Below are 21961 nucleotides of genomic sequence, written 5' to 3'. Positions count from 1 at the left end.
ATAAATTACCAATCGGAAGAGTGAAGGGTCCCTGAATCTTTGTTTTCAAAACAAAATCCTGCTGTGGAAGTTTATCATAGAAAATATAACAAATTTAGCTAGTTAACCCAAAAATGACATTGTCTCTTGTTCAACAAAGCTTCACTACAACCACATCACCGACAGATGCATTGAAGGCCATAAGATCCCCGCTGGCAGGCAGGGTAGGCAGTGATCTTCTAACAGGACAGCAGCTAAACTGTCCGGTCTAAGGGTTTAAATGACCCCCAAAGACCTCCTTCAATATATTAACCAGACCTTGCTTAAGATAAAGAAACAATAATAAATTGAAATGGAATATTTCATCTTTTACCTTTTGATCTGCTCGTAGGTTGCTCGGTCTCCATGTTTCAACTCCTGGAAATCAAAGAATCAAGTATTAGAAATATAAAATATTTTAGTAGATTCCCTTTGCTCTAGGCCAGCATCAGATGTTTATATGCTTCATTTATAATAGAGGGTACAGTCTGGGAATAGTATGGCACAGTTTGGATAGGAATGTATACACCAGCAATTGGTGTATAGCTCGCCCACCTTCTTCATGATTCCCTGTGTCATGCAACGGTGATGGATTAAACCCAGATCTGTTGACTGGGTGTGAGTGTTTGATTGGTTCAGATGCTCCATCCATCACCACCCCCTTTTGTACCGCTTTGGCCGCCATAAGTGTGGCAGGGTATGCTCAGACGTGAGTCACTTGCTCACCTTGCCACTGGATTCAAGCAAGCCGGGCTGAAGACGGCTGTAATGCCAGAAACCGGTCCTCGGATGCTTGTTTCCGGTCCAGGGAAGGCATGGCTTGGCAGATTGGGCTGGACTGTTCCCATGAGGCACCGGGTCAGACTCATTTGCATACGGCCGTGTCTGAACTGGGGTGGCAGAGTGGGCTAAAGAACGGTAATGGGTCAAACCCAGATCTTTTGACTGGGTGTGAGTGTTTGATTGGTTCAGATGCTCCGTCCATCACCACCCCCTTTTGTACCACTGTGTCATGCAGAGGCGTGAATGCAAAAAGGACAATAGGCTCAGCTGTCATAACTCAGAGAGACACAGACTCCATGGATCTGGAACAAACAATGCCCCCTATGCCAGGAGCACAGCTGGGATGCCTGGGGCCCTGGTGCAAGCATGGAAAATGCCTCCTTAGGCTGCTGTTAGGGTTGTAAAACACATCATTGTCAGGGATCAGGATCAATGAACTTCTTTGGGCCTTTGGTCCCTGGTGCCACTGTACCTGATGCATCAATGGTAGCTTCATCTCCTGCCCTATACACTTGTGTGAAACCCCCCAGTGTGTCAGGAACATTCAAGCTTTTGTTTTACAAAACTTAGAAAGAAACACCTGACACGATGACCGGACAGACAACTCCTCATTGAGCGGAGACTAGCGTTCTCACAAGCCTTCTGTTAGGTGAACACACACTCAATCATTGCTCAGTTAATCTGAGGACTATGATTTGTTGGGATTTATTGTTTTATCTGCTGACGTTGCCAGATCATGAGTTGGAATTCAGCCATTTATCCTTCCGACACATAATTAAGAGCAAATACTGGTACTAACATCTGCTATGACATGGAGAAGTGCGCTATTAAGAATTCTATTAACACAAATATTAATAATAGTTAGTATTGTTGTTATTGCATATTGTTTCTCCTGTCGGTTAGTTTGCATCAGTTCTTGATTTATGCTCTGCTGATGTTCTCCTCCCTGAGACTCCTCATCTCCCTCTGTAACCTTCAAAGTTGAGGACCAAGAACATCTGCCCTGCCTCTGTTTCCTGTTTCTCTGTCCCTCAGGCAGACAGACTCCTCCCCACAGTAACGGCACCACCACTTCCTGTGCCAGGGATATGCTTCCTGTCTCCAAGGTGGAATACAATAATGACTGTAATTTAAAAGTCATGTGATGTCAGAAGGTCTGATCCTTGTACTGTTTTATGTACTTACCATGTACGCTGGGTCTGCAGCGGAGCCGGGATTCTGTAGGAGAGAGAAGGAAAAGACTTAGTGCATGTAACAAATATAAAACAGGAAGAGAGCATCTGACATCAATAGAGCATCCTGTCCTAGCGGCCCTATGGCTGGAAGGATAGTACAAGAATAAACTGACTTTCACCTCTATAGCACCAATTATACTTCACAAAGCAAGACCTCTCCCAAGTTCCCTGATGTGGAAGTCAAGCCTATCAATAAGGAATTAAGGACAACACTACATCACAAATCAACCGATAGGAACCCGATCCTACATCAAAAAGATCTACACCCTTGGTCTTTGCGTGATCATCTGCCGTATGGCCAGCTGCTGGGGATCAAAGGGAACTGCTCAAGGAATGAGGACTTCAAAGTCCCAGCAACATCTCTGTGTGAGCAACTAAGGGAAAGAGGTTACCCCAAAGAACTCCTGAAAATGCCAAATTGAGGGCTTGATTTACACCAAGGGAATGCGTCTTATCGAAGAAATTCAAGGAACCCATGACCAAATTGGTGTGTGTCTCTACCTGTGGACAATATACAAACCAATTCCGCCAAATTATCCTGGAAAATTGGCACTTGCTCCAAAATTTGAAATGCCCGTTTGAAAGACAACTCTTTGCCAAGAAAAGAGAGAATTGCGCATTGGCCAAAAACTGGTGAGGGTCGACTGTACCTCAAGACCAAAGAAAAAGGACCTATGAGTCCATTGGAATCTGAAACCTATTGAGGGCCACAACATATGTGGGAACTGTGTATCATGTGAAACAACATGCGAAGGATCTTTGTTTGAGCATAATACCATCAAATAGACTCACAAGATGTTTTCGAATTGCAAAACAGAAAATTTCTTTTATGGGATTACATGCCCTTGTGAAAACTGTATATTGGAAAGACTAACCAAGAGATCCGGTTGAGAATAGTCCAACATCAATCAAGAATTTGCATTAAAGTTGCAAATGCTCCAATGGTGAGCCCCTTCATACAAGCAAACTATAGGAAAAAGGTCATAAAATGGACAGTCCTCTGAGTAGTCAAACAAACACCAAGAGGCGGAGATATTGAAAGAATCTTGCCATACAAAGAAGCTTACCTCATCATGAGATTCAACAGCGCTATGTTTGGCCTTAATGAAATATCAGAAATGTATAGAACCTAAAAGAGACCATTTTGGAATGATCATCACAGGAACGTGTTTGTGCCCCTAATAAGATGTTTCACTGCTTCACTAATAAAGGACAAATCACAGGAAAGCCATGGTCATGCAAGAAACTGAGGAAAAATTCAAAGTGCTCAAAAATTCCAATAAAATATGATGGACGACAATTCAACTGAATATGTGCGCTCATGCTTTCAAAAATTATTTGGAGCAACCTCCATTGTTAAAAGACTTTAGTGTCAAGGAATATGTAATGAGCCCAGATGTCTGGACATCGTTCCTGAATGCTCACTCAGCATGATGAAATAAATCAATTGGTGCACTGATAATATTGATACAAAAGGTGTGCACAAGCTTTTGAGTTGAAACAAAACAAATTAATGTTTTGTAAAATGCTCACACGCTGAAAAAACACAACATGAACCATCATGTGCACATGTTTCCAAAAATGATTATGTTAAAAGACTTTATTGATAAGGAAAATGTAATGACCATAGACCCGTGATTACCCTATGGTAGCTTGGCTCAGAGCTCTCAGGCTTATCTAAAGAGGCAATGTGTAAAGTACTTGTGCAATACATACATACACCCAGCAATACAATGAAAATGCCACAAAAAGACTCCACACAGGATTAGGAAAATATAATTTATTTTTATAAATAAAACAGGCCAAAACGACAAAAATCTGATTAGTGGAGCTGAACTTATGCATTTTCAAAGAATCATTCAAAAAGTAGTGCTTAGAAGCATATGGGCCAAATGGGTTACTTGAGGTTTCTCTGGATCGGGGAAAATCCTAAGTTCAGGTTGACTGCGATGGAGGGCAGGCCAGATACAGGACTCACATAGGTCCCACTCAAAAAATACCTTGGATGGAGCAAGCGTCGACTTCGATGACTTGGTGTGTCTGTTCAGATCCACGAAGGTAATGAAGACTACATTGACAAACCCCTTTATGATGCCGGCACTGCATAGTTGTCAAGGCGCACTGTCTGTTGTCATACAGCCGCATACTCAATCGAAGTGGTGTTGTTGATCGGCTCCTGCGTTGAAGAGCAAAACATCATTTTTTGATCAGCACGAAGTCGTCGCTACATGGTTTTGATGGTTCTGCACATAAGAAGCTCACTTTTAAGGAGCCAGGACTGGATTGGCACCACTGGGCAGAGCCGGACTCACAGATGGCAGAGTTAAGGTACTGTTGCAGATTTGTAGGAAATCTTTGATGGCTCTAACATTTCAAAATAGGAGGCAAACCAGCAATTCTTTGTAGCCATACTGATTTACGTGAGATGGGTCCAGCCCTTGTCCTCAGCAGGAAATGACAGCAAAGCAGAAAATCAGTTATTCCAAAGGAGTAGTCAAGCAGAGTGGAAATTCTTGTACTACAGCAGTCTTTGCTCCAGGCAGAGGTCTTCACAGGTCCAGTAGTATACAGTCATGGTAGAGTCAGAGGCCCAGTACTTCTACCCAGTTTTGCCTTTACAGTAGGAGTAACTTCGAAGAAGGCCTCTGAATGCACTGGTCCCCCTTTTTCCCCAGCCCTGGAAGAGCTATCAGAATTCTGATGAATACAGATGAGTTCTCTGTCACACCCGCCCTTCCTGTCTAGAGAGAAATGCAAAAAAGTGTAGCTGTTATCCACCCCAGACATGCATTGAAGACAGGCTGTAAGGCACACACAGCTTTAAAAGAAGAGAAAGGTCCACTTTCTAAAAGTGGTACAAAAGGGGGTGGTAATGGACGGAGCATCTGAACCAATCAAACACTCACACCCAGTCAACAGATCTGAGTTTAATCAATTACTGTTCTTTAGCCCACTCTGCCACCCCAGTTCAGACATGGCCATATGCAAATCAGTCTGACCCTGTGCCTCATGGGAACAGTCCAGCCGAACTGCCAAGCCCTGCCTTCCCTGGACCGGAAACAAGCTTCCGAGGACCGGTTTCTGGCATTTCAGCCGTCTTCAGCCCGGCTTGCTTGAATCCAGTGGCAAAGTGAGCAAGGGACTCAGACGCGAGTCCCTTGCTCACTTTGCCACTGGATTTAAGCAAGCCCGTGTATCTGCCAGACATAGGCTAAACCAACCTCCCTAATCTATGCTCTTCCTGCACAGAGAGAAAGGCCTATGCACTTTGTTCCATACAGTATCAACATTAAAAACAATAAAAATATGAGTACAATGGATTTGCTATTATGAAGCATTATTTACAGGACTTCATCACTGCCTGCTACTCACCACTGACTGTTCCTCACGATCTTTTCGCTCATTCTCATATTGGGTATCAGCATTTTTGATAATGCTGGGATTCTGGTACACATTTTCATCTGAGACAAAGAAAGATGGAATCATTACTTTTGTGTCACATATGCAGAGTATATAGTATATAATATACAGAAGATAAATTAAGGATAATTTTACCTTTGTTTGTGTCCTTTTGTTTCAGATGTCTCTCATAATGAACCACAATCACTGCCACAATGATTGCAGCACCTAGGAGAACTCCACAGGCCACGCCCAGGGTGGTCTGCCAACAGGTGCAAGGGGCGGGGCAAGGTCTGCCTGTGGGAGGAAGCAGAATGAAAGCAGCCAGTGAGTGTCTTGATTATCTACACTGGATCGGAGCACCTGCAGTGGAGCTGTGGCAATGTTTAGAGTGGGTTGCTGGCCATAACGCCATCTCACTAAAGATTTAGGGATGGTGAAAGAACATTGGCTGTACTAAATGGACATACATGAGCAAGAGCATATGGGCACTGAGAAGAGAAATACATTTTCATAAGTATATGGCTAAATTGTGTGGTAAGGTAATGTCAGTCTTTGTACATCTAAATGATCATCATCAAATTCAACTACTTGGCATGGGAAGCGTTGGGCGTTAATCTCAACCTCATAAATGTTTTGCAACCATCTTGTAGTCAACTTTGTACAAGCTGGTCCATTTCAAATAATCTCAAAAGGGGATTTAACCATGACACTAGTAATTGTAGTATGGTGTTCCCACAACATGTCTCAACTGCCCTCTCAACTGCCTGAGTTAAACTGCCATTTCCATGGTGCCTTACCGAATGAGATTATCCTTCCCACCTACCCTGGGAAATGTACCCAGAGGTGTGCATACATACTTCCAAAACGTTCTTCTTTTCCAAAGTCCAAACAAGACAGAATCCCTTCCTAACTATCAGTTGCCCTCAATGCCCCAATGGTAGAGTGTATGGTCATAGTATTCATGAATAAGAGCTCTTATGACTTAGAATGCAGATCAACAACCCACTGCTACATATCTTGCAAGATCTTCTTAGGACTAGAAGGATTAGAATGCTGCTAATGCCTCTCTTTTAATTACCAAGTAATTCCTAACCCTGCTAGACAAAAGGCAGCTAGCAAAAGTGACGGCTTTCTCTCCTCCTTCACATACCTGCAAGAGAGCATCCCCGTAGGGTCATGTCACTGGCATTCACTGTGACAATGGTTTTTAAACCAACATTGAACATAGGCCCTACACCTGGTCCAGCAATAGCTTCTTTTACATCATCACATACGCTTTGTTCATCTTCACTCCATACATATGGATTGTCCGGCATTGACAGAAGTCTCAAATGTTCAGTTTTTTCTGGGTAATCCAACACAAACCATGACCCATGAAAGCTAATCTTTTCAATTGGATTTGCTGCATTGACAATGATTTACTAACTCAGATATCAGCCTCACCCCTTTTGCTGAAATGATATATTCCAGAGAGTCTATTTCCTGCTCTAATAATTTGGATTTGTTTTTTGAAGAGTTAATACTGAGGTAGCTTACTTGTATAAAACTTGCTCAAAGAGCTCCTTATGCTGTTTACTCACTCTCCAAAAGCTAGCATTCACTGCTTTTTGAAGCCAGATGTAATCTGATCTGTTGGTAATTACTGCTTAAATATAACATTGAGAAGTACTTGCCACCAATCAACATCAAGACCATTTTGTTCAAGCTAAGAAGAGGAACACAGTCTGTTGCAATATCATTGTCAGACTCCCACTGGATTCTCTTGTGATGACTACAGCATCCTCCATAACCAATCCAGACACTTGGATCATTATGATGATGACAATGTGACAAAAAGCAAATCTATAACACGCCTCCTTTAGAAGTGAGCCGATGTGGCGCGTAACGGCTGGTTGGACTACACTTCCCGGCATCTCCCATAGCCAGGCATTAGTGGCCAATCCACATCCATGAATGATAATTACAGGACGCAGATAAAACCCCTAACTCACCCTCAAGCACATCAAGCGGCGTTAATCCTATGGAAAGTATGTTATCTCATGAAATATCAATATCTGTCCCCTCGATTTATAAGTTCTAGATGACAACGAAGAGACACGTATTGAGATCCATTTCAACTTAGTATGAGATATGCTGACAAACTACATATTCCAGCAGTCAATGATGCCATCAGCGAATAATTGAATATTTAAGGAGAGCCAATCACCAATGGTGAATAAGGACAACTGAAGGGAGCAGGGATGCGGCCACCGAATGGAAGAGGGAGACATCGAACATGGACTAAGCAACTTGACCGGTGTCTTTAGACGGCAGGTGGATGTATGAGACCAAGCTTCAAAAAAGCACTCCCCACGCTCTCCAAAAACCCGGTTTCATGGAGAGCGGGTCAAGACCTGAATTCAGCGAGACACTTCTACCTAAGAGTGGACCCTTGAACTAGGAAGATTAAAAACAAAGTCATATTCTAAACAGGCCTTTATATTCAAGGGTGATATCACTTTGTATTAAAAATCAATGATGCGATGAGGGGAATTGCAAGACCATGGCATTCTTCAGGACAGAAACATAGGATTCAGGTGTGGCAGCTGCACATGCTTGTACCACTAATCACAGTAAGGTTGATCTTTGTCAACCCTTAGGGTACCAGGCCTCTAAGTGCTTGTAATAGAACTATAATATATATTTAGGATCTCTCAAATAATCAAACTAGGTAGATCAGGGATATATAGAGTTGACCATCAGCATGCAACACTTGAATGCTTGGTGAGAAAGTGACACTGCACACGTGAAAAAACATTGTTTTCATATACATCAGGTTGTGAGACCAGCTCACAATCTTACCCCTTGTTGGGTCATCCCGGCCCCATGGAGGAAGGGCTCACAAACCCCTGCAGTCACACCCTGAAATAGCACTGCACAGGGGGGAGGGAGGGTGGGGGAGGAGAGAAGAGTTGTTTTGTTTTGAGTAAATCAAATACCTGTCCTCATCATCAATAATACAAAGTGGGATCAATATCCCTATACAAATACTCCCTCTTACTTCATCAAGGTGTGTTCCTGTCTGTAAACCTGACTGTGTCCACTACTTCCTCCCGATGTGCAAGGGAATGGGGGCGAAGTCGGTAATTTATCGCACGGTCCAGTTACCATTTCATCACCATATGCAGCTGTAGCCTCTTTAACTCAAGGATGTTGACCCCTCGAGATTTCTGACACATTGGAAGCCCTCGGCCAAGGGTGATGTCCTCCCTGCATGCCACAGAAGCCTCATGTGACACCATCAAGGCAATCCCTGACTGGCGCCTGTGAATCCGGTTTATTGTGGCTGAGGTCTCCTTTTTAAAGGAGCTTTACTTCCATACATAGCAGAGGAGCATTGGGTGACATCATCAGAGCATCCCATTTGGGAGGTCAGTCCTGTGTGGGTACATGAGTCACAGACCCAATTAAAGCTGTAGTCTACTATTGGCAGCACTTCCCCTACACAAGTTCTGGGTTTAATAATACTAAGTAAGAATGATTATAGAAAGACCAAACGTTTGGGCATGCCTATTTTTCCTTGTAAGTTCTTCACACCCAGGGAAGGGACAGAGAAGAGAAGGGAGGAAAACTGCAGGTCATGGCCCCTATAGCTCTTCAAGGATGGACACAGTCGATGAGCACCATAATCAGATCCTTGAAAAAGGTGAGTGGACTCCCACTAGCCTGGGGGGATAATCAACTCCTACCAGTTGTAACCATGGGATTTCATCATTCAGACCCTTTTCCCCACGTCCTTAGATGTGCACCTTTCATTATTTATGCGTGAACAACTTCTCTGGGATGTCTGGGGGTAGCGGTCAACTTCTCAAGGACCTCCCTGGTCATGTCCACATCTTTATGTATCAGTTCAAGATAGTGGCTTGTTACTACTCGGTCCTAAAACTGTCCTGCACAAGTACTAGATCCATACTTGTCTCCTTTGTGGGAACCATGCACCCTGTTGTAGCACTTGTCCCTCTTAGAGTAGTTAAGCTCCAGAGATGGTTAGGTTGTCGGTACGATAAGCAGGGGTGCAAGTTGTCCTATCCAAACTGTCTCTGCAGATCATGCAGCTAATCTAATCATATTCTATGTTTCGCCCAAGTGAACTCCCTTCCCAAATTAACCATTTCTTATACAAAATAATCGAGTGCAAATATAAAGGCAAAATATGTTGAGGGTATGAGGGTGCAGATCTTGACTTCATATACTTTGGGGCATATTTATCATGGTTTTGCATTGCCCTTGCACCACACAAGGGAACACAAATGTGATGCAAAACCTAAAATGACATTTAGCAAGCCACACAAGGCCACCTTGAGTGGCCCTGTGTGAATTGGTAAATGTGGAGATACGCAAGGCAGCGCAAGTCAGGCAGGCGTTCTATGGGTGAAGATGGGTGTTCCCATGCAGTCACCCATGGGTTTGGGCGCATACCCAGCTTTACCATTAGTGGTAGACATGGGAATGTGTCAAAATGCTACACCTCCCCATGGGAGGGGTAACAAGTATAATTGTGCTTATTTCTCCTTTTGTTCTGCATTCTGGAACAAACATAGAGAGAGGAAAAAGCCTCAGAGGATGTGTTTGAGCAGGAAGGTGTCCCTACCTGCAGAAAACCAATCTAGTCTACAAAGCAGACAATCCTGCAGCATGGTGCAGTGGGACCCGAGTATGGGGCTAGGCAGCAGTTTGTGTACCAGCGCAGGCACGGAACAGAAATGCACTGTATAATGTTCAATACGGTGCCTGCAAGAGGCACAGGTAACTGCTGCTGTGTTACTTTATTAGTCTTTATTTCGTATTTCACTTGCAATTTTTAAAAGCGTTCATTACTTTTTTATGTTTTAAATTGAACTAGCATCTGCACTTTAAAACACTGATTGCTCTTTGTGGAGGGTTTGACTTGGGGACAGTTGTTACTGATTGGGATATTGCTGCTATTGTAACTAAGTTAAACAAGTGCTATCAGGTTAGGCCATGTTTACTGTCTCACCTGATATCCAATAGTGGCCGCCATCTTGGGTGGCGCACTAGTTGTTGCTTCACTTCCACACAAACCTGGCCCAGCTTCCTAATGTGCTCCGGGACGCAGACGCCTTTAGCAAAGACAAGCCCATCTGTGCCCGTCAGCACCCAGCCGGGACCAGGGACCAGGAGCTCTGCCCGATTTAAGCCAAATAGAAGCAGGATCTGCTACTCTGCTGTGGAAATACGAGAACTTACTCTATCAGAAGAGAGGACCTGTATGCACAAATCTAACCCTAAGACTACCAGAATGAAATGTGAAGATTGCAAATTGAGTCTAGCGGGTTCAAACCAGACGGTGACCAGTTACCTACACTTAGGGCCCGATTCCGATCTTGCTCGGAAGGTCCCCGAACACGATCCGGCAGTAAAAAGTTTGAGCCGTACGCATGTTCTCGGCCCGACTCGTACAGCTGTACGAGCAACCAAGTACAATGGGAGGAACGCAAAATTGCCGACCAAATCATTTCCGGGTATGAACCACTCCGTACATCTCGTCCGTAAGCAAACCGTGCCGTGCAATGGAGGTGAATTCCGACCGAGCGAGTATGATACACGCATCGGACAGCCGGATCAAGCCAAAGTTTCCGGCTCACAAAATGTCTGGGTAGATGCCTTTGGGGGTCCGCGTCAGACACCCCATCACCCGCAGCCTTACGACTCAGATACAGGGGGAGACCCATAGGTCTCCAAAACATAGGCATGTACGGTGCTGATGGCACCGACGCATACCCACTGTAAGGGGTGCCCTTGTGCAAGACGTTGACTTCTATGGGAGTCCGACAGCATGCAGCCGCATTGTACTCGATCGGTTGGACTGCAGGAGGCTGGCTTGGTCGGAAAACACTCCGGATCCGGATCCGGCTCGGTCAGAAATCTTTCCGAGCCAGATCGGAAGCAGACCCTTAATGGCGAAATTTAAAAACCTTCACTGGCAGATGTTCTTAATCAACTGCAGATCCCTATCTAAACACAGGGGCAGATTTACAAGCCCCTGCGCCTCTTTTAGGCCGCCGTTGCATCAATTTTGTGACGCAGCGGCGGCGCAAAAGATGCACCATGGTGCGGGGTATTTACAACGTGACGCATCTCCCAGATGCGTCACCTTGTAAAGCCCTGCACCAGAAGGAGGCTTTCCATCGCAGGGGAGGGCGTTCCAGCGCAGGAACGCCTCCCAAAAGTGGCTGAGTGGCATCTACAAGATTTCACTCAGTCACTTTTGGGCCCATGCTGTGTCAAAACCCTGCACCTGCTTAAAGCATTCCTGCATATCAGCAGGGATGCACCAGTTATTGTAAATCTGCCACATAGTTTGGATCTATTTAGATCTATTTATGTTATTAGAGGAAGAAAGTTCAGGTGCCAAGTTTCTTATGGAAAGCTGGCCCCAGCAAGACTCATTGCCCGACATAAAAATGACACTCCTCACGAGATATGTTATTGTGAGAAGAAAAGAGGGATAGGATGGCAAAAGACAGCATTAGATGATGCAAAAGCAAAACTAGATGAAATTCAAAATGATATAACAGGTTATAGTGAGTACCTAATAAAAAAGAAGAGTAACAAACTCAAAAAGGACATAGAGAAATATAACCCAGAGTTCGTGTACCCCTACTTGCAGAAAGATTTCTATGATCGACCCAAAGAACAATATCAACCACGTAGACAGTGGCACAACCAACCTAGAAATTTTCCTAAGAGAAAGGTGAGGTTCTTCGACGACTCATACACTAGTAGTGACTCGGAGGGAGAACAAACAAATGACAAAACTAAAAATGGTGAATACAACAAGCAACAACCACCTGCCAAAGAGGGTCTCGCTTTTTTAGACAAGCGCAACCAAACATTCGGTCCACAACGAGGGAGGGGAAGGGGTCGCAACAGTTACAATCAACAGACACAATACCCACAAGCCCAATACCCTCAACGTCCGCGGACCAGAAGTCAGAAACAATGGGACTAAATACCGGACAGAAAGCAGCTGTAATTAATTTGTCAAACCACCAGCCCACTCCCATAGAAATAAAACTACTAGAAAAAGGTCTGGGTTATGCAATCTGCTCTGCAGTTGACAGATACACATTAGAAAGGGATGTACAAAACTTTTTTAGAAAAGTTAGACTGCGCATATTCTTTGATGGTAAGGACACACAACCCAGACACAATAAATCAGGACTCAAAAACAAATCTACCTGGACCCCATCTCTTAATTTAGTACATAAAGATATAGAGGCCTTTGAGAGATCTATTGACAAAAGCATTGATAATCTTCTCAAACAAAAAATTTGGACACCATTCAATTTGAGTAAAGAAGAGAAAAGGGCACTAGAACTCCTCGAAAAAAACGATACCCTGACAATCAAACCCGCAGACAAGGGGGGTAGTATTGTTTTGATGGATAACAAAGACTATAACAATAGAATGTACAAACTTTTAAACAATAGCGAGCATTATAGAAAATCAAATAGGGATGAATGGCAGACTCTAAAAGAAGAAATAGAAAGATTGCTCAGGTTTGCCAAAGATGATAATATAATATGTGATGATGAATTTGCATTTCTTATGAACACAGACCCGTTAATACCGGCACTATATGGTCTACCGAAGGTACACAAAGACCTTAAAGATCCACCCATGAGACCAATAGTATCATGCATTGGATCACTCACAGAACCCTTGAGCAAATATGTGGAGGTTATCTTACAACCATTAGTCCAACAACAGAAAGCATATATCAAAGATACATCCCACATGATTAAAAAAGTAGAAGGTTTGTCCTTCAATCCGGATACACAAGTGTTAGTGACTTTGGACATCGAAGCACTGTATACAAATATTCCGCAAGATAGTACTATTGAGATTATGGAAGAAATCTTGAGTAATAACCAACAGGACCTATCAGATCACAAATTTTTTATTCTACAATGCATTACCATAATCCTAAAAAACAATATTTTCCTATTTCAAGAGGATCTATATAGGCAGATCAAGGGGACCAGCATGCGGGCTACATGTGCCCCCAGTCTGGCCTGTCTATATGTCTCCAAATTTGAGGACAATCACATCTATAATCCTGACGCCCCATTCTATGAAAACATCTCAGAGTGGGGACGTTATATAGACGATATATTTTTTATATGGTCAGGAGAGTTGGAAACATTGGGAGAATTTTTACTCTGGTTAAACTTGGGGGACCCCAACCTTAAATTTACATCTCACATAAGCAAACAATATGTAGAGTTCCTAGACATTATAATTAAGCATACAGATGGCCACCTAACTGTTGAGCTGTACACAAAGCCCACAGATAGGAATACTATGCTGCACTTTGAGAGTAACCATCCTGCCTCACAGAAAAACAACATTCCTTTCGGGCAATTCCTTAGGTTGAAAAGAAATTGTACCTCCAGGGAAGACTTCGAAAAACATGCAGCAATTCTAAGAGGTAAATTTTTAGAGAGGGGTTACCCTAAAAGAATGATCATACATGCCTATAAACGGGCTAAATATTTTAACAGAGATAATCTATTTCTACCCAAAGATAAAACTATGGAGAACCAACAGTCCATTATGTTCGTAACCAATTTCTCACAAATCAGCCATAGAGTAAAGAACATTATAAACAGGAATTGGCACCTAGTGAAAGATAAAACCCAGATTCCTATCCCAAAGCCCATTTTCTCATACAGGAGAAATAAAACCATCAGAAATTCTCTCGTACATACATACAGAGAAACTATCAAAAATTCCCAATCTACTATTAATGATGCCCCTCTACCAACAGGGACATTCCCATGTCTGGGTTGTAGCAATTGCGCAAGTATCATTAAAGGGAATACCATAACAGTAAATGAGAGAACTATGAATATAAAAAGCTTTATGAACTGCAGGACAAAAAATGTTGTTTACTTGATTCAATGTCCCTGTAAGAAATCTTATATAGGCGAGACATCTAGAGAGATGAGGTTGCGCCTTAATGAACACAGATCAGCCCTAAGAAATAATAAACCTGGGGCACCCCTTACTGAACACTGGCGCAGTGCCGGACACCACATTGATGATCTTAAGTGGTGCGGACTGGAAAAAATCACAGGAAACAAGAGAGGAGGTAACATAGATAATAAGAGGAAAAGAAGAGAACAATTCTACATGTCTTCCTTTAACAGTGTAAGATGTGGGTTGAACTCCAGAGAGGATTGGGAGAAACTAATTAAGGATTAAAGATATACATAATAGAATATCAGGACACAAAATAAGGGATATCCTAAGAACAATAGAGCCAAATTCAACATAGTACCACATAGGTAACTCTGTAGGACTATAAATATGATAGAATTCATGTGTAATACATCATATAAAAATATTAACATTATGGTAATATTTTGGGGTATTCATAAATTGAAAATAATAGTGCATATTTATGACAGTACGAAGGTACTAAGCAGAAACAGAAAATAAGCTGATGTGTCTTAAACATACAGAATCTTGGAGTGTTCCACTGTAGTATCTTTTTAATCGCAAGGCTATTAGGAATCGGATAGGGAATATAGCGCCTAAGAACGTGATAAGACACGCTTGTATATATATTCAAAACGCGGCACGCAGACAACACCTTCCCATGGTAATGCGTTCCCTGTTTAACCAATAGGCTAAGGTTAGGATTATGTATTAACCAATAGGAGTGTTCCACTGTGGTATCTTTTTAATCGCAAGTCTATTAGGAATCGGATAGGGAATATAGCGCCTAAGAACGTGATAAGACACGCTTGTATATATATTCAAAACGCGGCACGCAGACAACACCTTCCCATGGTAATGCGTTCCCTGTTTAACCAATAGGCTAAGGTTAGGATTATGTATTAACCAATAGGAGCAAACCCCAAAAAATCGCAAGTGGCAATAACAACAAAAGAGAACGTTCCCATGGAAACGCGTTCGTGGTTTTGACCAATAGGCGTAGGTGGGTAATGAATATCAGCCAATAGGAGCAAAACCCCAAGAATCGGCAGTAACAACAGCGCGATAGCAATCACGAATATATTGCATGCAGTAATAACACACGAGCGAAACAAGTATGTGCTATTTTTGTCAATATCCTGGGCACAGATATAATAAATTAACTCATGGCTTTAATTTACATAGCCAAGAACAGAACATGTCCTTCCGGGAATACGTGAAATTGACGTAACCAATAAGTTTAGCCCTGATAACCAGGTCAGGCCAATTGGAGCCAGCCTTGAAAAGCGGCAATATCCATAGTAACCGAACAAACACACACAATAGGCCCAATCACACGAGAGGAAAAAGGTGACCAATTATCCGGCGTCTACTATTTAGGTAGCAAACACCGCTCGGTGGGCATTTCCAGTGAATGCCGTGCGGAGGAAACAAGAACTAGCTGCCAGAAAGAAAGGAGCAGGGAGGCCGTAAGCAGTAATTTTGGTGAGTAAAATAGATAGATACTGTGACACTTTTATTAAAACGAGGGTATTTCGGCCTCCTTAGAAACTATGACGAAGACAGGGTCTTGAGAATTCAAAGCAATTTAGGAGTGAACGTAGTGCTTTATAATTATTAAGAGAAACGAGTTAAAGGGAACATACAATATTTCATACAAATACCAAGGATAGCTCATTGGCAAAATCTAAGACTGGGTGGTGTAAAATAGTCCAACTGTAAAAAGTGAAGATTAAATACCAAAGATAGGGCATTGGGTAATGATAAGAACAAGTGAAATTAGTCTAAGTCTAAAAAATAAAAAATAGAAGGGTAATTATGGCACTAATAAACCCTTAGTAGAGAATCAAGAATTAAATTACCCTTAAAGAACCAGTCAAATTGTTTTTTTATATAAAAAATGTAAAATAATTGGCAATAAATTAATGGTACTAACACCCTTACAGGGAACAACAACCTGATGAGGCCATTCCCAAACACAGGGATCGTGTTTCTTACAGATGCCGACCTAATTGATAAAGGGTTTGGATTTCTGTAACCGTGCACCCGGCACCCATGGTGAGTTTAACCCAAAATATATTTTCACGTACAATGTAGACCGTGACCAAAGCATCAGTTTTCTATATTCAACGAATTAAAAGGGACATTAATTTTAATTTCGCAGAAAGAATAGTGCCGAATACCTATATATAAAACGGTGGCTCCTTCTGGCAGCGAAAAAGCGGTAACTCCACAGCCTATACAAAGGTAACTTACTTATCATAAAAGAATTAATCCAGAACCAAATAACAGGGCGAAAAACGACTGAAAACAACCCTGTGCATTATCTCTTTATACTAACAGGTACATAAAGTGAAAACATGTTCCTTATGACATAGGAATAGGGTAATCAAAACCTAGAGAAAATTGATGGTACCCCTCTTCCATAAGGTATGTACCAATGAGATTGATCGCCTAATGAAGCTTGAGCGGGACTAGCAAAATGAATCAGCTACTGATATGAACTTATATCCCCATTTTAGAGACAACGCAATTTTGCATATAATTTCTAGCAATTTGCGACCTACTAACGTCCATATTCATAGAGGACTCTCCGCTAATCAGCGATTTCCTTCCACATGGGCAATAACTCCATCTGGAATAAAAAGGTACGCATGCAAGCTAAGAGAGAGCGTATTCTTTTGGTGTTGGTAGTATGGGAACTGGTCTAGTATCAGATATATCCCCAGTGGAAAGGCAAATAAAGTGTGCAATAATTAATAAAAGTATGTCCTTGAACATTAAAGAAAATGTAAACAGAAAATGTAGACATATACACATGTTGAGTTAAAAGATGAGTAATGATGTAAAGAATAGGGCAAGTGAAATGTGATAATATACAGATGTACAAAAATTGTTTGGTAATTTTGTGTTTTTAAAATTTTAATTGTCTAGAATCAGTCCTGAAGAAGGTGTAGAAAAGAAAGCCGAAATGCCGCGTCGACATTTTGATTCTTTGTTTGCACATATATATATATATTTTAACATCATAGTGATGATCATGTTTATTTGCTAAATGTTTTTAATTTATTGTTTTTAGCAGAAATTGTGAACTGAATGAAGTGTAATAAAATTTAAATATCGTTACCAAACAATTGTGTTGATAAGCATTAATTTATATAATGTGTTGAATAATTGTATTCGCAATACTTGCTAATAGGTATCTAAAGCAACTGCGTAGAATCTGCCATTTTCTGTGTCTATACTAGAGACCATAGTGCATAACTTTTGTATGGAATTGACAACTAATCACACATCTTTGTACATTTGCCTTTCCCGCGAAATTTACATCCGTTCTAGTTGAACCGAAATAAAAAATCTTTAAATCGTTGACCTTTTTAGAAAATTGTTCTAATCACAAATGTAACATCATGAGGGTTTAAGACCATGCCCATAAGACCAACATCAAAATAGGACATATCTTTCCTTGTCCACCGACTTGGGACCTTCGATAATTTTTGAACCTTTCCCCATTTGTGCCATTCTAATGATCTCCAGCATGATATTTTTCAATTGTTCAAAAAAGAACTTATATACTTCACCAGGAATAAAATCTGGGCCTGCCGCCTTTCCATTCGGTATATTTTTTACTGCCACCTCCAGTTCTTCCATGGAAAAGGGACTGTCTAAAAATTCTTTCTCACTTACTGTTAATTTATTAACAATACCATCTTCCCATGCAGAGCCAGCTTCTATATTTGGCTGGTGAGTATATAGTTCCGCGTAGAACTGCTGAAAAATATCAAGTATTTTCCCTGGTTCCTCTTGAACCATACCGTTCTGATCTTGTAGCTTGGGAATTAAATGGGAGGTCTCGTTCATTTTTAATCTCAATGCTAGAGATCGACCGATAGACTCCCCATACTCATGAGTGTGTCTTCTATTTACTAAATATTTCCGCGCTATTTCCTCACTCCATACCGCAGTAATATTAGTCCGGCATCGTGCAACTTTTCCCTCAGAAACATTCAATAAGTTATCCCTCTTACCGATTTCCTTAATCAAATCTTCTTCCGCAATCCTTAAAGAGTTATAAAGATCTCGCATTTGAGAACGTAATTTATTTTGATAATATAGCCCATAACTCAGCATCTCCCCTCTAAAACAGTCCTTGAATGTATCCCATATTATCTCAATGCTGGCCAAATTCGCGTTATCATTAATAAATTCTGGTATCCATTTAAGCATATAAGCTCTATACTGTTCATCTAAACACAGCTTTCTATGGTACGGGAAAAATCAGAGATCGATTTGTCTCTTTTACTATTGGACATTCAATTAAAATTGGGGAGTGGTCCGATGATACCCTAGGGAATAACTGTATCTTTGTCCCAGAATGGATAGATGTAGAAATTAAAAAATAATCCAAACGAACAAATTTCTTGTGTGGAGATGAGTAATAAGTATATCCTGGAAGTGTCGGGTGATTTTTACTCCAGATATCTATCAAGCCATGATCTGTAACCAAGTTATATAAGGCTTTAAAAACACGTGGTTTACGACCGTTATAATTCTCCAGACCAGCAGCTAGCTCCCTAGTGCTTAAATTGATATTAAAATCCCCACACAAGATTACAGGAGATCTCTAATTCGCAAGTTCACCATTCAACCATTCTAAGACTTCCCCCTCATCCATATTAGATCCATAAATTGAACATATTGTGAATTGACCACCCACAGACTTTAATTCCGATATTGCCCATCTGCCCCACTTGTCCGTCAAGCTGCGAACTAGAGTACAGAAGCGTGGTTTAGCGAGAATCATTGCCCCTCTAGTCAATTTGGTTTGTTGAGAAGCGGCAATTAATATATATCCTAAGTCTGCTATAAGCATCCGTTTATCCCACGGTAAATGTGTCTCTTGTAGACAAAGGATATCTGGTTGAATAAAGCGTATTTCAGTGGCTATTCACTTCCTTTTATTAATATTATTAAGGCCAGATAAGTTGAAAGAGCAAATTTTAATATTTCGGGACATAAGATATTGATTTCCACCTCCTTCGACCAACGTTAATTCTAATGAAAAAAATGTGTCCTAACTTAATTACAGACCTGGAATTACTAGCTCTGTACCAAAAATATATCTTCTTTTCGTTTTTGTCACCTGATACAAGCGTGGTTTTCCCCCCTTTAACCCATGTGCCCACCACCTACCCCCCACTTACCCCCCACACCCCCTCCAGGATCCCCCCCACCCCTCCACACCCACACCCCTTTACCGAGGCTGTTGGACTCGCGGTCCTGTTGATGGTAGCGAGCTTCCTGCTCCCTCTGTCGTTTTCCCACAGGTCTAAACACAAGATCATTCTACATATTCATCTTAGCTTTCGTTTTTTTTTTGTTTTTTTTTCCCCATCAACCTTCAATACTCAGACAGCATAAAAAAATCATAATAAGCTAAGAGGAAAAAAAAAATATAAATACTAAAGTGGCCATAGTGTCATTCACTTAGCAAATTTTCATACAAGTAGGTGATCCAGTTTAACCCGATTTGACAAGTCTAAAAGTCCAACAGTCCTTTATAAACTGCAAATATTCCTTTGCGGCCACAACAATAGTGAAGAACCGAGTATTCTCTTTATAAGTCACTTTGAGTTTAGCCGGGTTCATAATATAGGCTTGTGCACCCTTTGTTTGAAATTGATTCACCAGCTGTCGCAGCTGCCAGCGAGTATCCATTGTATATTTACTGTAGTCTGGTATTGCAAAAAAAGTAAACCCTTCACCCATGCTTTTACTGTTTGGTCGAGTATGCATATATATATATCTTCTCTGGCACGAAAACTGTTGAAGGTCACAAGAAAAGGTCTGGGTTTGGTGGCATTTTTCCCAGATCGAAGTTGGATATTGAACGGATATCTATGGGCGCGCTCAATCTCTCACGCCCAGTCCCATTTATTCAAATCCGGGAATGCCTTCTGGAACAGTTCCACTATAAACTTACGTGAATCCTGCCCTTCTTTACCTTCAGGGATTTGCATTAGTCTTAAATTATTGCGCCGAGCGCGATTTTCAAAATTGGCCATTTTCCATAGTAAGTCCTCTTTATTAGCACTTAAAGTTTCAGTGACTACTTTCTGTTTTACCAGTTCGTCCTCAATGTTAGATACTCTGGTTTCAACCTCAGTAAATCTTTCCCCAAAGTCAGACTGTGACTTTGCCAGTCTCCGGATAGAACTTTGAAGTTTTCGACAAGAATTTTGAATTTTATGACTTTCTTGCTCAGTTTTGTCCATATGGCTCAAAATTGTCTGATATATCGTGGCTAAAGTAATGTTATCCGTCAGGCCTTCTTGATACCCTCCGACGGCCCCCTCTGTCATAGACATATCCCCTTCACCCCTCACGGTAATCGGGCTATCTTCTGTGTATTCACCAACTTCATCATCATCAGCCTTACTCTCAACTTCCTCCATACGCATTTGCTTAGAGTACTGTGTGACCAAGTCTTCACATGATGAGGTTGAGTTTTCTGATACCGAGTAAAAATCCACTGATTCTTCCTCATTAGCAGAAACTGTATCCAACTTTGCAGCCAAGCCTTTTTCTACTGTGATTAAGCCATCAGGAGGATCTATAGCGTTATTCTCCAATAATCCGGAGCTAAACTCACCATCTGTCATGGTGGGACCAATGCTTTCATTTACGGCTGAAACACCAAGTGGTAAGGTACCATTTTGTGGCGCAAATATTGATACTTGCTCTTGTGACTTATCGTTCAGCATTGCCTCCTTTAATACCGACGTGGTGGGTTCTCCCGTATAGTTTTTCAATTGTGATACTGATTGTGAACTGCGCGCCGCTTCCTTTTGTTTTTTTTTCCTCTGCCGCCAAAAACAGGGTAGAAATTGTTTGTTTAACTGTGCCAGGAATTTCAGAAACTGCCCCTGCCCCCGTTTTTTTTTGCAAGAGCCCCACTCGAGTCTTTCTCACCTCCACATGCAGTCACGGTAGTATTTTCCTCCTGGTCTCGTTTTTTGCGTGTGCCTTTCGGGGCCATAACGCCAGAAACTCCTGTGACTCCTCTCTCAACACAATCTCCAGTGAAGCGGCGTTCACAGCGTTCACAGCGAAGCCAAGCTGCAGCACCTGTGTGAGTTACCGCCCACCAGGCTCGGCGGAGTCTCGCCAATGCTGTAACCACTTTCAGCATCAACGTTCTCCTCCTCGTCGCACTTTACAATATTCTCCAAAATCCACTGGAAAGGTAAAAAGCTACTTGCGTTCCTTTCCGTTCCAAGTTCCAAGTTTATATCACTACGTCAAAAAAACAGCGTTCTCAAAATTTATCTCGCACCGCCGATAGCTATCCCGGGCCATAGACCTGTGGGTCAGCGAGAGAGATCAGCTCACACGTCCGACACGTCCAGCCGTGCGGGCGCCATCTTGCCTCCTAGTAACTTCCTAATGATCCCTGTGGCAGTTCAACTAACAGTGCGAGTCAATGGTCCTACTCATTATCAAGGGCATTTACTCAA

At 41.9% G+C, this 21961-nt stretch overlaps 1 protein-coding gene across 1 annotated transcript in view; it reads right to left on the bottom strand.

Annotated features, from left to right (window-relative positions):
- Positions 1–348: 348 nt before the first annotated feature.
- Positions 349–21961, bottom strand: part of LOC144768898 (cell adhesion molecule CEACAM6-like) — a 45701-nt gene continuing 24088 nt past the window's right edge. Inside the window, exons 4-7 of the mRNA XM_078652911.1 lie at positions 5592–5728; positions 5409–5497; positions 1987–2019; positions 349–396 (exon numbers count right to left, since the gene is read on the bottom strand). Coding sequence (XP_078509037.1) covers positions 349–396; positions 1987–2019; positions 5409–5497; positions 5592–5728 — 307 coding nt within the window. The remainder of the gene's footprint in view (positions 397–1986; positions 2020–5408; positions 5498–5591; positions 5729–21961) is intronic.

The sequence above is a fragment of the Lissotriton helveticus genome, chromosome 7 (genome assembly GCF_964261635.1).
Source record: "Lissotriton helveticus chromosome 7, aLisHel1.1, whole genome shotgun sequence".
In the NCBI taxonomy this organism is placed as follows: domain Eukaryota; kingdom Metazoa; phylum Chordata; class Amphibia; order Caudata; family Salamandridae; genus Lissotriton; species Lissotriton helveticus.
Note: the sequence above shows the minus strand (reverse complement) of the source record. Positions and strands in the feature narration are given on the sequence as shown.